This window comes from Malaclemys terrapin, chromosome 10 (genome assembly GCF_027887155.1).
Source record: "Malaclemys terrapin pileata isolate rMalTer1 chromosome 10, rMalTer1.hap1, whole genome shotgun sequence".
Classification (NCBI taxonomy): domain Eukaryota; kingdom Metazoa; phylum Chordata; order Testudines; family Emydidae; genus Malaclemys; species Malaclemys terrapin.
The window spans coordinates 74472380-74492452 of record NC_071514.1 but is presented as its reverse complement, the minus strand read 5'-3'; the positions used below and the strand labels follow the sequence as shown (position 1 = coordinate 74492452).

At 40.1% G+C, this 20073-nt stretch overlaps 1 protein-coding gene across 4 annotated transcripts in view; it reads left to right on the top strand.

The window, feature by feature from the left end:
- Nucleotides 1–15560, top strand: part of PDGFA (platelet derived growth factor subunit A) — a 35253-nt gene extending 19693 nt beyond the window's left edge. The window contains exons 5-8 of one of the 4 annotated variants that reach the window (XR_008446395.1): nt 3947–4073; nt 7460–7542; nt 8554–8667; nt 8771–15560. Coding sequence is in view for 2 of the 4 variants with exons in the window: in XM_054041071.1 (XP_053897046.1) it covers nt 3947–4073; nt 7460–7515 (183 nt within the window). In the remaining 2 variants the exon portion in view is untranslated. The remainder of the gene's footprint in view (nt 1–3946; nt 4074–7459; nt 7543–8553; nt 8668–8770) is intronic. The other 3 variants (XR_008446396.1, XM_054041071.1, XM_054041072.1) reach the window with 3 other exon arrangements.
- The last annotated feature ends 4513 nt before the right edge of the window (nt 15561–20073 follow it).

Here is a 20073-nt window from a genome sequence, read left to right as displayed (position 1 = left end):
CATGTAGGGGTGTGAAAAAGGGACTTCCTCCTACTCTTTCTGGAAGCACCAGTCTGAGTCTCTAATTGTGTAGCCAAAATCAGGCCTCAAACCCTCACCAATACTGTTTTACCCTATACTTTTTCCTTCATGTGCTTTGTCACTACCCTGGGTTTCTTTCACTAGACCTCCTCCTAGGTCCTTGCCACAGCCTCTTCCAGGCTGTTTCCTCTGCTCTCTTGGTGAAGAGCTAGACATCAGGTCTGATCTCTCCCCGGTTTCTCCTCTTCTGAGGAAAGGCTGCTCCTTATATTCCCTGATGCTTCTTCCCACCATGCCTTGCAGCATCATACAATCCCCAGTGTCCCTCTGGGGACTACATCTTTCAGGATTCTCTTGTTTTGTTCTGAAACGGGACCAGGCAATAACTTGATCTTTAACTTCCTTTAAGAACAATTACAAACCCCATAACAGGTAGTGTTATAATCGTTCTTGTTCTATAAAACACAATTGTACGATGACTTTTTGACCTACTATAGGCAAATGCACCTTGCCTCAGCTGTGCTTTGACTCCAGCTGACTTCTTTGTGTCTAGTTAAAACCCAGCAGACCTCTGTCTTCGTTCTTTAACTTGACCCCTCAGTTGCAATTTTTAGAATTGCCCAGGTCCATAGAGCTTCATTCCATCATATCGTTGCTAATCCACTTCTGAGCTAGAGCAAACGGATGCCTTTGTTAGTCATTTCATTTCTGAAAAGTGTCCTAATTCAGGATTTTATTTCATGCCTGGTATGTTAAACAGGGACCATCCAAGTGGGCTTTGTTGCTGTTGAGTGTTATAATAAAAGTCATCTCCCATGCTGAGAGGTTTCTTGTAAGTTCTTGTACAGAATTAATTTTGTTATTATGCTGGTGGGGTTCTCAGGGTTTTCATGCCCAGAGTCCTGCCTTTTTCCTATGCTCAAGTCCCTGATTTCCATGAGATTCTGCATTGCAGCCAGCCTGGGAAAACTGATTGCCATTCTTTATGTATCACTGTTGAACAATTTGAAACATTGCCTTCCCCTTGGAGCTGAGGATACCATCAAGTGTTCCCACCAGACCAGATATTTTTATCTGAGCAACATAACTTTCCCTTACACGCCTTCCCCTCTTCTCCACACTCCCTCCCCTCTCCCTCCTCACACACAATAGGAATGTGGAATAGAGACCATAGAGGTACCAAACATAGACCCTAACCTACCTATTATGGTACAATTATTTAAATGTAATATTAGGGGGAGATTAAACCCCCCCACAAATGGAACTTATCTCCCCCATCGTTTTTATAAGTAATATTTGTTGTTGTTGAAGGTTCTTGGTTTTGTTGCATTAGAGAAAGATGAAAGACGCCCATGTTGAAATGAGTGGCTTGCTGAGGACTAACCATGTCAAAGCAATGGAGAGTACACAATAGTGTGTGGTTATCCTTCTCTTCCGCGCAACAGGATAGGGGGGGAAAGAATGCTAACCTAGAGTTGGATCCTGTGATGTCAAAATAGCTATGGCATTTTACATCAGCTGAGAATCTGGCTCAGAGCCTAATGTTTTAGCTTAGCATTAATCATAGATCCCATGGTGGCAGCAGGTGTTATGAGACAACACAAATTTAAGAATTTAATTGTATTTGATGTTGTTTTAACTTGAGAAATTGAATGTTTACAGCACTTTATAAATCTTCAACCTTCACTTATGTTGCCTGAAGGAGGAAGAGGAGTCCGGGGGCTGCTTTTTTGTTTGTTTTAATTTACAATGCACTTCACTAAAAACTGTAGCTTTTAATTGGTCAATGTGAAGTAGGTTATCATCATAGAGTCTCTAAGTATCTCCTCCTACATCTTCCAGTGTGTGTTGTACAAAGTAAGGAGTGGAAGGCGTGTATATATAGTTGTCTGAATTTGGAAAAAAAATAGAGATGGCCTAAAATAAAGTTAGATTACAGTTTTAGTGGCAAGTCATTTTTGATGACGCTGGTTAATTCCAACAATTGGAATAAGCATGACAGATATCAAAGCCATTTCATAATTGCTGGGTCTCTTTCTATGTCTCTGGTTATAGAGGTCTTAATCGCTGTTTGTTATTGTGAATTTTAAGGATTAGTCATCCTTTGATGCTGGGTGACTCAGATGTACCATATATTTTCAAATCTTTGCATTCTAAGCCTTGCTAGAGTTATACTCTGATAGAAGAGCCGGAAACATATTGCTGTGACCCATAGTTAACCCTTCAGCAGGGCATTCTGACATGTTAGAGCCAGCTCTAAATCTTTTTGTATGGAAATCTGACAGCCTCAGAAAATGTCTTTAATGTGGACATTTTAACTACTGCATCTGTCCGTGCAGAACTATTGTTTGCTGGGTAAATGCAAACAGGCTCCAGATCTTGTTGACAAAGGGGGCTGAAATGTAGGTTTGAAATCTTGGCTCTGTTGAAGTCAGTGGCAAAACTCCCACTGATTTTAACGGGGCCCAGTATTTCACTCTAGGCTTCTGCTGCTCTCATTCAGATGTCCATTGGTCAGGTGTGTCCAGAAAGTCAAAGGATGGTTTCTGACAGCTGGGAAGTATAATCCCCCTCCGCCATGTTATGAGAACGACTTGCCGCATTTGGAAAGACAGAAGGTCAATGTTTTCTCAATGTTAAGATCAAGGAGCATTAAAACTCCCAACAAACAAATCCATACACCATTAGCAAAAGGGTCTATTAAAAATTTTGGACACTGATAATTTTTAACAACCCTGCCTATTTCATTGATATATAGATTGACTGGTGCTATGTCCTCAAAGCACCACATGTGTGTCAATCATCTGAGCTGTGCATGGGATCAGAGACCCAGTCTCTCGATTTCTCTCTGTCTCTAATTTATATAAAATAATACAGTATCCGCACTGTTTGGTTTCATTGCTCTCCATGACAGCCCATGTTTACAGCCCCCTACAGTCAAATGGGAGGCATATTTTGGATGTCTCCCTAATGCCGAGCAGTGTTGAAAAGCAAAGCAGCTAGAAGATTCCCCTTTGGGTGTGGTTCTTCCCTCAGCACAAGGCCCTATCTATATTGGTTTCACTCAGGTTTAATCTCAGTGGTGGTTGCACAGGGCTCTAAGAAGGTTAGGCTGGCCAGTATGGATGGGGCCAGTGCATGTTAGAAGAAGATTTAAAATCTGTGTTCTATCTTAGCTCTCTTCCTGAGCTAGAATACGGTCCATGCTAGCCCACCAAACTGTGTTAGAACCTGTTTGTACTGTACTTGTACTTGAACCTGAAATGTGCCTGGAACCTAAATGCTAGTGAAATATGTACTCAGTGTATCTGAAGAGGTAACATTTCCATACAGTAGAGAGAGAACATCAAGCAAGATGGATGTGTCTCAGCAAAGACTTTTAAAAAAGCTTTTAATCTCCTTTTCATTTTCCTCCTAGTTCTCCTTTAAAAGTAAGTGAGCTCTCATTCACCAGAGTTCCTGCAAGAAGCTTATAGGACAGAGAGAGGGCATCCCTTATGAGATATCATTGAGATCTAGGTTCTCAAACAGCACTGGTGCTTTTCCATGTCTTTGCTGTTTGCCTTAGTCTTAAAAACAATGGGTAGTTCAACATAACCCTGGTGAAATGTTGTAGAGAGAAAAATATATTAGAATCTGTAAATTCAGTGACAAATGCAGATTTGAGACTGAATATGAAACTTTACCTTGACTTAGAAAAAATCTTGAAATATAGAATTGCTCAAACCCCATGAATGGGAAATCAAGCTCTTGGGGGGGGAAAACCTGGTCTGTTTGGAACTGCTGAACTTGTATAAAGGATGTGTCATGAAATAAGTAGCTGATGCTCTACTAGATAGAGGTGGTTTATATAGATATGTACCACCTGTCTTAAGTCCTGTTAGGTATTAATGTGTCTAAGTACAAACACCATTCTTTTTTTTAGGTGGCAAAAGTGGAATATGTTAGAAAAAAGCCAAAATTAAAAGAAGTTCTGGTGAGGTTAGAAGAGCATATGGAATGCACCTGTACATCATCAAATTCTAATTCAGATTATCGAGAAGAAGAAACTGGTACGTCATCCTTTTATTTTTGTACACATACTTTTATCAGATGGGAACTTATATTTATAGTAAAGAATATGGACCCAACCCTGTTCCCATTGAACTAAATGGGAAAGCACCCATTGACCCCACTGAGAACCCCCCTGTTTCAAAGGTGTGGAATTAAAACAGGATTTGGGTTGTATACAAGAATTTGGATTCAAAGTTGAAATTGCAGCAGTTTTATTTAGTGCAGCCTTTAAATTAAACGTTAAATGCATAACATAAAAATCTTGCCTAACTAATTTGAAGGTTATACTACACCTCTACCTCGATATAATGCTGTCCTCAGGAGCCAAAAAATCTTACCGCGTTATAGGTGAAACCGCGTTATATTGAACTTGCTTTGATCCACCAGTGTGCAGCCCCCCCCCCCCCTCCGAGCACTGCTTTACCGCGTTATATCCGAATTCGTGTTATATCGGGTCGCGTTATATCGAGGTAGCGGTGTATTTGTGTCTTGCTGGTAAATTCTATCGAGTAATGACTCTTTTGAGATAGAGTTAAGGCTGACAATTTACTTTACTAAAGGGAAAGCTAAGTTTGAAATGAATAGAACATTTTATTTAGAAAGAATTTAATTGTTCAAAAGTAAGGAATTTTGAAATTAAGTTTCCTACTGCAGCCTTTATTCGGTTTCCATTTCTCTACCCATCTTTGCAGAGATTGTTGCCAGTTGTCACGTTAAACGTATGCCTGGCTTGTTGAGAATATGAATGACAGAAAAGGGGCTTTATGACTGTGTGGGGGAAGAAGTACTTACTTTCAAAGTGGCTTTCATAAAAACTATGGCCCAGGTTCTCTCCTGTACCCAGATCCACTGGTCTCAGGGGCTAGGAGGCATTCAGGAAGCTGGGTACGTAGCAGCTGCCTAGGCCTTGGCCCAGCCCTGGTGTAAATTACAGCAGCCTAGCAGTTTACTTTAAGTTATGCCAGGTCACTGGGCACCCTAAAGGGTCATACACCAGTTTTAGACTTGGTGGAGTGCAGGTGCCCCGGGGGTGAGGCAGTCAGTGTAGCAGCTGGTGATGGTGGATAATGTAGAGGGAGGACAGGTACAGGTAGATCTTTGGCCTGTCTGTGGCAGGGTTTTTTTCTGCAGTCTGTAGTAAGAACATACATGGGGTTATTGTATGATGTCTTGCCTATATCAGGAGATAAAGTAGCGTTTTCTGTTGCTGAGAAAATAGTTGGCCTGATAAACCATTAGGTTATTCCAATTTGATGCCTGTGTAACTCCATTGCAGTCAACCAAAACACAAGATGTTATAATTTCTAGATGTAAGTGGGAGGATGATCTGGTGAAGGATCAAGTCTTAATTCCATATGGATTAGGGGACCTGATCCAAAGCCTATTGAAATCACTGGAAAGATTCCCATTGACTTCAGTGGGTTTGGGATCAGGCCCTAGCTGGTTAGCTAGTTTATAAATTTGTCTGTAGAGTTTCGGCAGGGAGAGTGGATTTCTGTACTCTATGTTAGGAAGGAGTTGGACAATGATAAACGGAGGGACGGGGTGTCTCTAGGTAGTAGCTAGCAGATGGGCAGGGTTACGGGTGAAAGCTAAGGTTGGTTCAGGAACCTTAATTTCTGATTTCCTTACTTTTGAGCATTTTATTGTTATTATTTAACTGTAACATTCATCCATTTCTCCCACCCCCTCCCACCCCCCCACTTCCCATGAAAAAAATTTGCAGGCACAATTCTCTATCTGAAAGTCTTTTGTCTGACAGTTTCCTTGGTGTGGGTTTGGGGTGGCCTCTTGCTGTGGAACATTTTGGTCAATAAGCTCTGTGTGTGCCCATGGATACTATCACTGCCATAGGGACTCTGACCGGGCTGGGGGAGTCTCTCTGCCAGGAGGGATTTTTCAGAGGTTGTACTCCTATTGATTACAAAAGGCCTGATTCTCCTCTCGCTTGCACCGTATAACTCCATTGTGCCGGAGCCTCAGCTAGTGCAGATCAACTCCATTGATATCAATGGAACTGTGGTAGTTTACACCAGCTGAGGATGTGGCCCACTGACTTCAGTAGAGTTACTGCTGATTTACTCTGGTGTTAGGAACAGGAGAATCAGGCCCAAAGTGTCGGAAACTTTTATAAGGAAAGTAAATAGGTGAAACTTCCCTGCTTTGGGATTTCTGACAAATAGGAAACGTGCTAAGGGTTCCCCAGGCCTGAGTTTTAGGCAAGTTTCTTGCTGCTATCTCCTCCCCGCCATGACACACCTTTGCCTAGGAGGTCCAGGCTACCCATTTATCCTTTATATTTTTATTCTGCAGTGTAGAAGTGGGCAGCCCATTGGCCTGATGTCACTGAGGTGGGACAGCAACTGGCTGGCTATTTTTGGTGCTGGCTTTAATTTGCCTCAGTTTCCCAGCAGAGGTTACAATTTCTGTCAGATGCCTGGCTGAGACTGTAACTTGGGTGAGAGCACCTGGTGGAGGTTACCATGTCCTGCAGACCCCTGGGGAAAATTCTAACCTCTTCAGAGGACATCTCACTAGCGCAGGTACTTAGCAAATGCAAGGCTCATGAACTGCAGTTTTATATTTATTGGACTCAGAAGCTCATGTCAGCAGAATTTACCTAGCTGTTTGTCTTACAAGAGCTTTCAAGTTCTCTTGACATGCTTTGCTTTACATATAACCTCCTATAGGCCTCTCCGGGAAGTTATAATATACATGGAGAGCTGAAAAATTAGGCCTGTGCACTCGCTCTCATTGACCATCAACAGGTAACTTAAGCTGGATGATTTTAGTCCAAGCTAGTTTGAGTTATGACTGGACCAAAACATTTAGGAAAAATTGGGGGCTTCTCATATTTTTGTGAATTGTTCTATGTTCCATACATGAAAAATCTTATCTAATCAGCCTCAACTTTCCAAAATGTTTATTGTGGACAACGACTAAGCAGTTGAATTTTCAAGGTGAAAAGCTTGTGTGTACGTGAGAAAAATGGAATGTCAGTTCAAAATCAGGCGTGTGAAGGAAATGATCAGAATGGCAGAAGACAATGATTCATATCCATAGTTATAGGTGAGAACATGTTATGGAGGGCAAGTTTAACTAAACTACAGGGACTGAAGGCAAATATTGAATACAATATGCTAACGGTAGTTACAAGGCAGATCTCTCACCACCAGCACCATCTTGGGTTACTGGAGCTTTGGTTTTATATAATTACTCTACTTATGCAAACATTATTTCAAAATCAGAAGTTATAAAGAAATACCTGTAATGCAAAAGATTGTGAGTATTCTGTGAGAGATAACAACCTGAGTGTTTATTACGTCAGTTTTCAACAAAATGCATTATCTTAGGGCTTTTTACCAGCCTGCCCTTATGTTAACAGGAAGGCCTAGGCAAACAGGTAAAAAACGGAAACGAAAAAGGTTAAAACCAACATAAAAACTACTGGAACTATTTGCTAATCAGGTAGGACCTATATGCTGAACACCCTAATGGCACAAGTAATGGAAAATGTAATCAAATATCATCACTCCAGCTTAATCACTGTTCAAAATCTTGACACTTGCTACTTCAAGGCTGCAAAGAGATTAGATGTGATTGGCTTTGATAATTCTACCTGCTTGGTATTTTCCCTTTAAGCTACACATCACCATAAGCATCTTACATTCTTCAGCTATTTCCTCCTCTTGCATTTTATTTATTTATTTATTGAGGGAGCTAATATTTAAGCTTCTTGGAAATCTCAAGTTCCATTTCCTCTGCTTTTTGTTTCATTATTGATTTCTGAAGTCTAAGCATCCCATTATAATGCATGATTGAATTGCCAGGTGACAAATGGTTTATGTTCCAAGCAGTCGGCTGTGAAAGCATAGAGTATGTATGGCAACTCTTATTACATGCATGACCATCAAACATTTTTTGGCCCGAACTGGGGACTGATTAAATATGCATCTGAAATTATCGGAATCACTGCATAATTTACAAAACAAGAGGACACCTGTTCTTCTGTAACAAGGCCCTGTATCAGAGAGCTAAGACCTTCATTGGTCTGGGGGCTTTCAGAGGAAGACTAGGATGCAAAAATAGGATGCCATCAAAATTTATAAGGTTTACAATGCAGGAAAAAAAAAAAAAAAAAAAAAAACAAGAAACCCCTCAATACAAAAGAGTGGCTTGATCAGCATATTAGCGAAGTTTGATGTGACAGCTGTACAGTTTCCAAATTAAATATGGATTTTATATTTCTAAAATATCTGAAGTCATATGAGCTGCAACAGTTGCAGATGATTCTAGTGTTGTGAGTGGGGTTTCATTTGAATTTGCAGTAAATGTATCTAACTGCTGGATGATGGGGAATTTAATAATTCAAGCACTTTTTTTTAATTTATTTTTTTTGCACATGAACTCCCAATGTCAGATTTCATTTATATGGATGTATCTTTTTGAAAGAATGCTAAACTTGATATCCTGTTTCAGATTAACAGGTATTTATTGGGAGTAGTATGATAGAAGCAAAGATTTTGTAAAATTCAACTTTAAAAGTCAGCATGTAAACTCAATCAAAACAGCATTTAGAACTTCTTGTCCCAGGTTAGTGAATTTCATGCAGAATAGTTTTTTTTTAAAGACATCTAAGAGGAAAGGTCCTGTGATTCTAATCATGGAGTTATTATATCTTTTTTCTCTCCTGCAGATGTAAGGTGAAATAAGCTAGAAAAAAAAAAAGAACTTCTCTCTGGGACATGGATGTACATGGTTTGTTACATTCCTGAACCTACTATGTATGGTGCTTTATTGACTGTATACTTTATTTGTTCTCCTATGTGAAAAAAACTGGCTGAAAAGAACACTTAATGAGAACAAAGAGACAATGTACATTTGTTTAATGTGACATCAAAGCAAGTATTGTAGCACTCTGTGAAACAATAGGAAGCTTCCCTGTCCAAAAAAACACAAAACAACGAAACAAACAAAGAACATAAAAAGACAGTTGAATGAATGGAGGATACCAAAAGTACAAAACAAAAAACAAAAATAAAAGAGGAAGAAGAAGAAGAAAAAAAAAGACAAAAATCTTAAGTGAATAGTGGATTTCTGTCAGAGCAGTCAACGGTGCTTTATGTCAAGAAATGTGCCTGCTTTCTTGATGAAGATGGATGGACACAAATGGACTTCAGGCACAAAAAAGCAGGAATGTATCAAATGATCAAATGCCACGCAAACACTATAGAAACAGTACATCCTTGCTTGGTGGTGTTTTAAAGTCTATACAAAAAAGAATACCTTCTGGGGAGCCTTAAATGGATTTTTTTTTACACCATAAAGTGATTATTAAGCTTTCTTTTTACTCTTTGCCTAGCTTTTTATTATCTCTTGGACTACATTTATCAATAACACATATAGAAGACTGGTGTAACAGTAAGCAGAACACAAACATTATGGTATTTCTCCTAGTGGGATGCAAACTAATGAGATATATTAAAATAAAAATGGTATACCTATGCATAATTTTCTAGACGTTTCTTGGTTTATGTCTCCCAACCTCCCCCGTAATTTAAAGCATTTAAAAAAACCTGATGTGTGTAAACAAATCATAGGATATCCATGCAAATATCCTTTTTTTCTTTGAAACGTATGCCAGTTGCCTAATAGTGATATTGTGTTAGCAATTGCCATTCTTATCAGTATACAAATACTTTTATTTCACATGTTGGCGCTATGTGAAATGTACAAATTCTTGTATCCGCATTGTACAATGTCATTGTGGCATGGGAAAACCCTTGCTGCAAATAGTTGAACAAAACCTAAAATTCTTTATTTTTGGTAAAATGTTATGCTTTATGTGTATTCAACAGAAATATGTGTTTTGTAAAGGTGAAGTTTGTATTTTTATCTAAAATTAACAGTTTTATATACCTAAGAAAGCCTGCTATGTTTTCTTGAAGAAAAAAAAAAAGAAAAGAAAAGAAAAAAAAAAAAAAGCATTTTGTGGTCATATTTTTGTAGTTGAATAGCCCAAATAACTTCAAAATATATTTTAAGTATAGCAGGGCAGATAAAATACTCAGGCACCAACTCCTACATTTTCAAAGTGCAGAGGAATTTAATTGTTCAGCTCCTCCAGGGACTGTAATGGGAGCCACATGGCTAATTCTTGTCTGCTGCTTTGGAAATGTAGGCCTGTGCCATATATATCATGCCTACCCTGTTAGCCAAAATCACTGCCCCAGCCTGGTGGTTTAGATGATATGCCCTTTGTGTTACAGTATTTGGATTATCACATTGGACATGTAAAATAAACTACTGGGTTCTATTCTTTATGAAACATCTCCAATAAGATGAAAGATTTCGCTTTCCTTTGTACATAATGACAAAAGACAAGTCTTGAGGATAATGTGTCCACCCTGAATTAAAAGTCTCAAATGTGAATGAACTCCAGAGCTTTACGATGTAACAAAAAAAGAGAGATTTTGTTAACACATCACCCCACCCACTATAGCTATGTCCAGTTTCAACCAAACAAAGCAATTTTAATGAACAGGCATTGGTTTTAATTGCTAATGCAGGGATAGCATTAGTCACTATCCTGTTTGCGATCATCTTCCCAGTGTATTACATTAAGCACCAAAACTGGAAATACATTTACTAAAACTATCTGTGCTTGTTCTTCACTAAGTGTACTGTTCACAATGTTATGCCCATGAATGTATGTGTCTGCGTTTAAAAGAAACGTGTATAAATTGTAATTTATATATTTATGTTTCGGTGGGATGTCAATAGTGTTGCTCAGTTTTGGGTTTTTTTTTTCTTTTGGGGGTGGTTGTCTAAAATAGCTAATGAAAAAAGAATTCATATATCTCTATTAAAATCATGTAGATGAAAAATATTATGTGACCCGCTCAGACATTGTGCAAGTTTGAAAGGATGCCAAAGTCACTTAAGTGGAATATTGCATGAGCGAATTTTTCAGCTAAGGTTGAACTGGCACAATAGGGATTAATTTAAATCACTCACCTGGGCCAGATCTTCAGACAGTTTAATTTGGTGTAGCCCCATCGATTGTAATGGCGCTGTGTGTGTACAACACCCGAGTATATTTAATCCCTGATGAAAAATGCAAGTACAGGCATGCATTTTCCTGGTACCAGCATAGAAATCTATTATGCCAAGTTTGAAAGGAGGAGAGAATGAAGACTGAATGAAGAACTTTCTGGTAATTATTTGTCTGAGATTTGAAATCTGTAATTCATTTTGTTACCAGGAATTAGGAGCATCCAAAGTCTTTATTTTCAAACCCAGTGTTTACATGGTTCACAGTAGCAATCATCAAAGTCTTAGGGCCAGATTCTCAGCTGGTGTAAACTGACGAGCTCTATTGACTTCAGTTTACATCAGCTGAAGATCTGGATCAGTCTTTAAACTATTGCTGAATGTTATAATTTGTGCCATTGATTCTATTCCAGTTGAAATGTTATCTGCAAGCATTTCCAGCATTACTGTCTGTTGAATCAGTCCTCATCTATTTCTGTGACATAACAAATATAACCAGGAGGAACAGTAACATTAAGGCTTGTGACTCAAAATAGCATAAGCAAGGGACAGTAATTCAAAGTTAAGTTGGGCATTTTGAGGGCCAGATCCTCAGTTCACGTAAATCAACAGCTCCGGTGACTTCAATGGAGTTATGCCAATTTACACCACTTGAAGATCTGGTCCTCTACCCTTTACTCATCCCCTTTGGTCTCAGGTCTTGCAAGGATCTCAGATCATTGCGTATGGTTAATGTAACATCATGTTCCAACACTTAAGCACCATAGGTGAGTTTGAGAAAGAGTGTCAGACTTAACTTTGAATTTCCATGCTTTGCAATGGATTGTTTCACCATTGTGCTGTAAATTAAACAGTTTTCTGTGCATTCACAAACATTGTGCAGTGGTGTCTTATCTCTGCTTCCTGTATCAATCCAGGAGGAAATTGTTTATGATATTGTCAGGGAAAGAGGAAGCCATGTTTTGCTTATGTTTAAATTGTAACATTCGGAGTGTCACAGAAACAGGTTCAGGCACCCGGGAACCAGGAGGTATCTGATTGATGGCCTGTATTTTTGCTTTCCTGGGAGGTGGGGGATTACAGAGGGTGTAATGAAGCAGTAGGAAAAATCATTGTTATCTGGAAATCATGTCTTTATTTTTTGTAATTCTCGGTCTGAAATGTCATAGCTCTAGTGCTTGAGTTCTTCAGTGATTTCAGGATCAGATGTTCTTAGTTGACACCGCTAATACCCCCAGTCATCACCGGCTGTAGGAAACTGCTCTGATAGTCATCCTGTTTGCAGTCTTTTCTGGTTAAAGCACATGATAGTGATAGGAAGGCATTGGCCAGAAAATGTAATTCCAGCATAACTTTGGCTACAGTCACCGATTCTGTGTTTTAATACAGTTTTCTGCTGCTGTGCTTCCTCTTTCCTCAGTTGTCCTTCACCTGCTTTTGTGAGTGAAATCAATTGTAACAGGGTTATCTTAACCCCTGGGTCCCCTGCTTGCGATCTCAGTTTCCCCCTTCTTTGCTACCTGCTGAATGCAGCCAACCCCACTCCACCCCATTTGGTTCAAGTAACATCCCCACCTGGGGTCTGGTTTATAAGATTTGCATAATAAATATGAGCAGTTGCTTCTTTGGGGAAGCAGTTGGTTCACAAATAAGTCCATTCCTTCTGTCCCTTTGAGTGTAGTCCTCTCTCCCCTCTTGGGGGCTTGATAATCCATCGTTCCTCAGTTTGGCTTCAGTAGTCTCTCTGCTACATGAAACTCTGCGCTTTCCTTCTAGGCTCTGCAGTACAATCCCTACTGCACTCTATATCCATTAGCCCTCTTCCTGACTACCCTAGGGAATCCCAATTCCCTGGGACTCTGTCAGGCCATGCATCTGATCCAAGTAAAGCATCCCTTTCAGATTCTTCCCCAAACCCTGGATCTCTCCTGTCTGTTATTCCGGCCTAGGAGAATAGCCTTATACCTGGTTTCCTGTAGTTCACATGATTGGTGCTACTCATGTGCCCTCAGACTATAGCTTTGAGCTTGAAAGAGCCAGGCCTCGTAACAGACACCTCACTGCACATGCCTTTAGACCAGTGCTCTGTTACATAGTTACACACGTATGGGAGAAAAAGAGGCATGTTTTCACCTGCTTAGCATTAGGAAAAACCGTCTCAACAAAGAGTTCCCTGTTGCAGCCAAATTCTGATTCCAGTTACACTGGTGTAAAATGGGAATAGCACCATTGAAGAGATGCCACATTTACTTTGCTGTACTGAGACCAGATGGCCCCCTCCTGTAGTTCAGTTTGGATAAGGAACCAAAAGCATGAGGGTGGGATTTTCAAAACTGCCTCAGAGATTTGGGTGCTCAATTCCTCCTGGTAATTAACAGCAGTTAGGGCTCCAGTCAGCTACCTGGCTTTGAAAATCCCATCCTGGATGTTTATCTGACCACCTCTTAGGCTGAAAGTCTTGCTTTAAAAAAAGTATGTTGGGTTTCATATTTCCAGTCAAGGCAAACCATTTTTTTGACATTTCTGATCCTGGTCCTAGTTGATTCCAGAAGCACAACAGTCATATCAAAATGAAAAATTAGAGGGTGGGGGGAAGGAAGCAATTTTTTCAGTTCTCAGCAAAGATTCAATTCAAGGAATTGGGGGAGGGAGGGAAAGAGGCCCAATAATTCATCTCTCCCTATGCTCTGTTATCTTTTTTAACTGGTAGCTGTTCTCCCGTCCACACGTTTGTAGCAAGAATGTATTATTTATTCAAGGGCTTTTCTAGGCTACTCACTATGGTGTCTGAGTGCCTCACACCTGTTCATGGATTTCCTCTTGGAACACCCCAGTGAGATCACGAACTTTTATTATCCTATTTTAGGGGAGACTGAGGCACAGAGAAGCACCTATGCAAAGTCAACCAGCAAGTCTATGGCACAACCTCAGGGTGTGTCATTACTGCAAGTGACAGTGTCTTTGTAGCACAGGTAAGCACGCCCATGCTAGCTTTAATTCTAGCTAGCACGGATAATAGCAGTGTAGATGTGGCTGCATGGGCTACAGTAGGGATAGCACCCTGAGTACATACCTAGAGTCCCCTGAGGGCTTGAACTCGTGGTTAGCCGGTGCTGCCACATTTGCACTACTGTTGTTACTCGTGTTAGCTAGAGTGAAGCTAGCATGGATATGCCTACCCATGCTACAATCACACCTTCACTTTGCAGTGATGACCCACCCTGAGACCAGATCAGTTTCCCCATCCAATGCCCTAAACCACATGGCCAGTGTTCCTTTCCAAGAACAAACCCTGTCACCCTTAAGGCTAAATACTGTAGTGACTGATGAAAATCCAGCTCTCTGCCTGTGCAAATGTACACAGTCTGTTATGCCATCATCATTTCCTGCCCATCTAAGTACTCAGCCTTCCATGACATCAAGGGGAATTACACAAGTGGAACAAATGCAGGTTCAGCAACTGTAGAATCAGATTTTATGGGAATCTACAAAGGTTTAGTAGACGGTAGTAGGCACTTTCCCCCAGCTCTTAGTCATGCACTCCCTGTATAGAGATTGGTATCCTCCCTAAGAAATCCCTTTCTACTGTGGCTCCAATCATGAATTCTTTACACAGGCCTAGTTCAGGAAAACACTTAAGCATATGCATAAATCCATATCTATTCAGCACAACATTAAGCATGTGCATAACTTTAAGCATGTACTTACGTCCCATTGGCTTCAGATAAGGCTATAGTTGTGCTTTAGTGCTCGTCTGGAATAGGTGTGAATCGGGACCACAACAATTCCAGGATTGAGCCCTTTGTGCCCTTAATGTATTGAGGTATGTTGTAAATGAAATAACGCCAAATATGGAGCAACAAGGCCTCTATGAATAAGAGAAAGAAAATAAGAGTATCTTCAATAAGAGAAATCTGTGAGATGTCCCCACAGTGTTTGACATGCTTTAAAAAATAGTTTCTATCCCTTGCTATACATACGACCATCTTAACATCTGCAGTGATGGCATTTAAAGTGATTCTTGCTCATACACCTAAAGCATAACATTTGAAAACACAGGTTATTTCGATAGCTAAGCCAAATTTGAGAAACATTCAGCTCCAGATGAAAAAGTTAAGGTTGAGATAATCATTGTCAAATTTTAAAACATATACTTCACTCATCCAACGTGTATTAGTGTGTCCATTAAAGCCAAACATATCTGATGGGACAGAAATTTTGGGCAAAAGTTTTTTTTTTTTAAATTGTGAAATTTTATCTGTCCCCTTACTCAGCTCCAATTATTTGATTTGTAAGGAAAAGAAATGTGTGTAAATTATGTATATAACTAGCTCAGAATCATCATGATACACATAGACGGATATGACTATGTCGCCTTGAATTGCTACAATATTTGAGGGGAATATTAAATCAGTTGTAAATTAAAAGGACAACTCATAGGGTGAAGTGACTTATTTTCCTTGCATAATGTCTCTATGGTTATGGTGTGTTCCGTCGCCGCTTGCCCAAAAAATTATATGTGTTTTTTTCCCTTTTATTATTGATTCTTTAATGTATAATTCCCATGTATTGCTGCTTGTTACTATGCAAAACAGTCTGTGTATCATACATTTATGGACACATGCTGCTCTGTAAAATGAGAAAAGCATTAGCAACATTATTTCTCTCTGTCAGTTTTCCACATAGGATTTTATCTCATGAGCCTTGGAGTAGCAATGCTACCTAGCATCTTACAATTTTTTACTGCTTAATTAATCCTAAGATGTAGTAGGCAGGTATTATCACCTTTTTATAGGTACTGAAGGTGAGATAGGAAAATTAAGTGTCTTCCAAGGTCACAGAAGGAAGTTAGTGACAGGACTAGGGGCAGAACTCAGGAAGTCCTGGCTCCTACTCCTGTGAGAAGGCTACCAGACCATGCACACAATCCTGGCCTTCCTGAAGTCAATGGGAATTTTGCCATTCACTTCAGCAGGGCCAGGATTTCACCTCATGTCTCTTTCTTACTAAGGCTATTTCTTCTAGTCTTAGTCTGAGGCCTTGTTCACGCTATGGGGGTAAGTCGACCGAAGTTACGCAACTCCAGCTATGTGAATAATGTAGCTGGAGTCGATGTAGCTTAGGTCGACTTTCTCAGTGTCTACACTGCCACTCTCCCATCGATTTACCTTACGCTTCTCGTTCCGGTGGAGTACCGGAGTTGATGGGAGAGTGATCTGCGGTCGATTTAGCGGGTCTTCACTAGACCTGCTAAATCAACCCCCGGTGCATCGATCGCTGCAGTGGCAATTCCCAGTAAGTGTAGATATGCCCTGAGTATAAATACAGAGGAATCAAGTCATTAGTTGTGTTCCATTCATTAGCAGGCAGTTGAATCTTGGTTAGTTTGGTTTTCAGATGTCTAGAGCTTTCTGAATGGATTAACCTTTGCTCACACAAACTTTCCTTAATGATCTCAAATAAAAAATAAATATGACAAAACAGACATGTCAATAAATGTGCCTTTTTTAAGCTCTGGAAAATTTGAAATATCTAGATGCCTAAATCTTCAAGTGACTAGTGATTTTGGGTGCCTCAATTTTGAGATGCTAAACTAGAGACACCACAAGAGGCTCAATTTTCAGAAAGGGCTGAGTTCCTATCCTTGGAAATCTGTCCCCTTTAAGGTGTCTCAAGTTGGACATTCAAAAATCAAGGCCTCCAATATCAGTAGTCACTTTTGAAAAAGTAGGCAAGCTTTTAGGACCAAATTTTCAAAGGTGTAGATAGGTGACTAGTGGGATTTTCAAAAGCACCTAGGCATTTGAAATCAATAGGAAGTAGGTATCTAGGTACATTTGAAAATCCTGCTAGGTGTCTACTTACATGTTTAGGTATCTAAATACCTTTGAAAATCTTGCCCTTAGTACATTTAGCAGCTGGAAAAGAATCTGTTTGGAAAATACAGTATATCTAATGATCATTCAGTGGCCAGAAAGTAGCTGTTTGTAAAATGTGTTAATGTTTAGAGCTTCTCAGCAGTTAATGATCATTGTCCACAGACCATAATTCTTGAATACACGTATTTCACTTATCATATACATCAGGGCTGGGATGAACTTTGAAAGTTCTGAAAATGGGACACTCCTTAGCTTAAAGATAGCTGGATGTTCTTGTCACTGATCAACCAATTACTCATATAAAGGGCCAGATCCTAAACTGGAGTAAATTGACATAACTCCACTGACTTCAATGGAGATGAGGTTTATACACTCTGAGGATTGGGCCCAAAGACTGTAATACTCTTGAAATGATTCCGATAATGATTTCATTTTTTGCCACTAGGATTTCTGTAAAAATAGATTCTATTCCCAGAGCAGCTAAAATAACTTAATCAGAAGAGGCCATTTCCCACAGAGACTCATCCCCATTGGAATTCGCATGTTACGAGACTGATAATCCGGATGTGAAAATGTGCTATTACAAAACCAAACCCAACAGCTTTGTTTAGAGAGGCCTCTGACCTGTTAAAAATGCCAAGTATTCGTTATCAGACTTTGCCTTGACAATCATTGGGTAGAATTACTCATTAAAACTGGTCCGTTTGCTTGCCAGGGTAGCAGTAGTAAACTCTATGCATCCTTTGTTCCACCACGTGTAGCAAGAGTTTATTCACGTACAGCGGGATCCTGTGTGGGGCTGAGGGTCTTATCTCCCATGCAAGTCACATTCAAACTTGGAGGCAGTCTCTGACATCAATGGAACACCCCATCCTGCAGCAAAGCTCAACCAGAATCTGTGGATGCTTCTGGCTGAGATTTCCAAAGGATTTGGACACCCAGTTCCCATTCATTTTAGTGGGATTTAAAAGTCCCAGATGGTTTTGACATTCACAGCCTGCGTGTGAGCAATGGAGACCAGTCGTGGCCCTACTTAAGACAATATGAATGTTGGAGAAGGGACGGGCTGTAGTTTAGTCTCTGCTCTTCAGTCAAGCTGATTGCCAGCAGTAACATGAAAAGTCATGATTACATACCCAACTTACCATTGTTATAGCTACAGGTTTACAGCAGCCCACTGACATATCAAATGTGGCATCCTCACTGATTAACTATGTTTGTATTTAACATATGAAATAGACAGTATTGCGGACAATACCAAGCTGGGAGGGGTTGCAAGTGCGATGGAGGATAGAATTAAAATTCAAAATGATCTGGACAAACTGGAGAAATGGTCTGAAGTAAATAGGATGAAATTCAATAAGGAGAAATGCAAAATACTCCACTTAGGAAGGAACAATCGGTTGCACACATACAAAATGGGAAATAACTGCCTAGGAAGGAGTACTAAGGAAAGGGACCTGGGGGTCATAGTGGATCACAAGCTAAATACGAGTCAACAGTGTAACACTGTTGCAAAAAAAGCAAACATGATTCTGGGATGAATTAGCAGGAGCGTTGTGAGTAAGACACGAGAAGTAATTCTTCCACTTTACTCCACGCTGATACGGCCTCAACTGGAGTATTGTGTCCAGTTCTGGGTGCCACATTTCAGGAAAGATGTGGACAAATTGGATAAAGAAAGTCCAGAGAAGAGCAACAAAAATGAGTAAAGGTCTAGAAAACATGACCTATGAGGGAAGATTGAAAAAATTGGGTTTGTTTAGTCTGGAAAAGAGAAGACTGAGAGGGGACATAATAACAGATTTCAAGTACATAAAAGGTTGTTACAAGGAGGAGGGAGAAAAATTGTTCTTCTTAACTGCAGAGGATAGGACAAGAAGCAATGGGCTTAAATTGCAGCAAGGGAGGTTAAGGTTGGACATTAGGAAAAACTTCCTAACTGTCAGGGTAGTTAAGCACTGGAATAAATTGCCTAGGGAGGTTGTGGAATCTCCATCTTTGGAGACAAACACTGTCAGGGATGGTCTAGATAATACTTAGTCCTGCCATGGGACTGCTCTAGATGATCTGTTGGGGTCCCTTCCAGTCCTACGATTCTGTATAACATGCTTCCACTCTTTATATGATTTATCCTGTGAAGCTCTGTACATATCATGCACGGGAGTGAGAAAAATATACAGGGCCAGACTTTCATTAAAAACCGTATGCATGTGCAAAATGGTTCATTTGCATGCATGTGTCCGTCCACACAGAACCTGGATTCATATTTTAGAATGCTAGCTGCAAAATCCAACCCTGCAAACACACACATACTTCACTTCATGCCTATTATTATTATTAATTTCTATTACCGCAGCATCTAGGAGTGCTAGCCATGGACCAGGATCTTATTGTGCTAGGTGCTGGTACAAACACAGAAGAAAAAGACATGCTCTGTCCCAAGAGGCTTACAATAAAATGAGCGTTGTATTGATTTCAATGGAACTATTCAACTATTCACATGTATTGGCAGGCTCAGGGTCCAAGTCCACTGTCCTGCAGAAACTTATACCTGTGGGGATTCTGTGCAAACTTAAAGCCCTTCTCACCGATTCCTTTAGGGGACTGGAGCCTAAAGCTGGCCTCTCTTTGCAACCCCTCTAGGAACGCAGCAGTGCAGATACAGATTCTGATCCTACAGGCTGCTCTGTGAGAGTGGGCCCTTGCCTCCAGCTGTACAGTTTGCAGCACTGGGCCCATACCATGCTCTCGCTAACGGTGACTCTCTCCAAGGCTTCACCTTCAGGTGAAGGCAGCATGTGTTGTTAGAGTTTGCACATGCATATGACAGCAGCTGAGAATCAAGCCCCGTAGGTGGCCTAGTCCCACCCACATCAAAATAAATTGGAGTTTTGTCATAGGTTTTCCTGAGATCAGGAATCCCATTAAAATAGGTCATCAGAATATGAATTCTGTCTCGATGGCATCTGTTTCCCATAGGTATAACAAATTACTGATGTAGTTTACGTAATGAATCACAGATAGTTGATATGCCCCATGTGCCATTCATACCTTTTCAGTATAT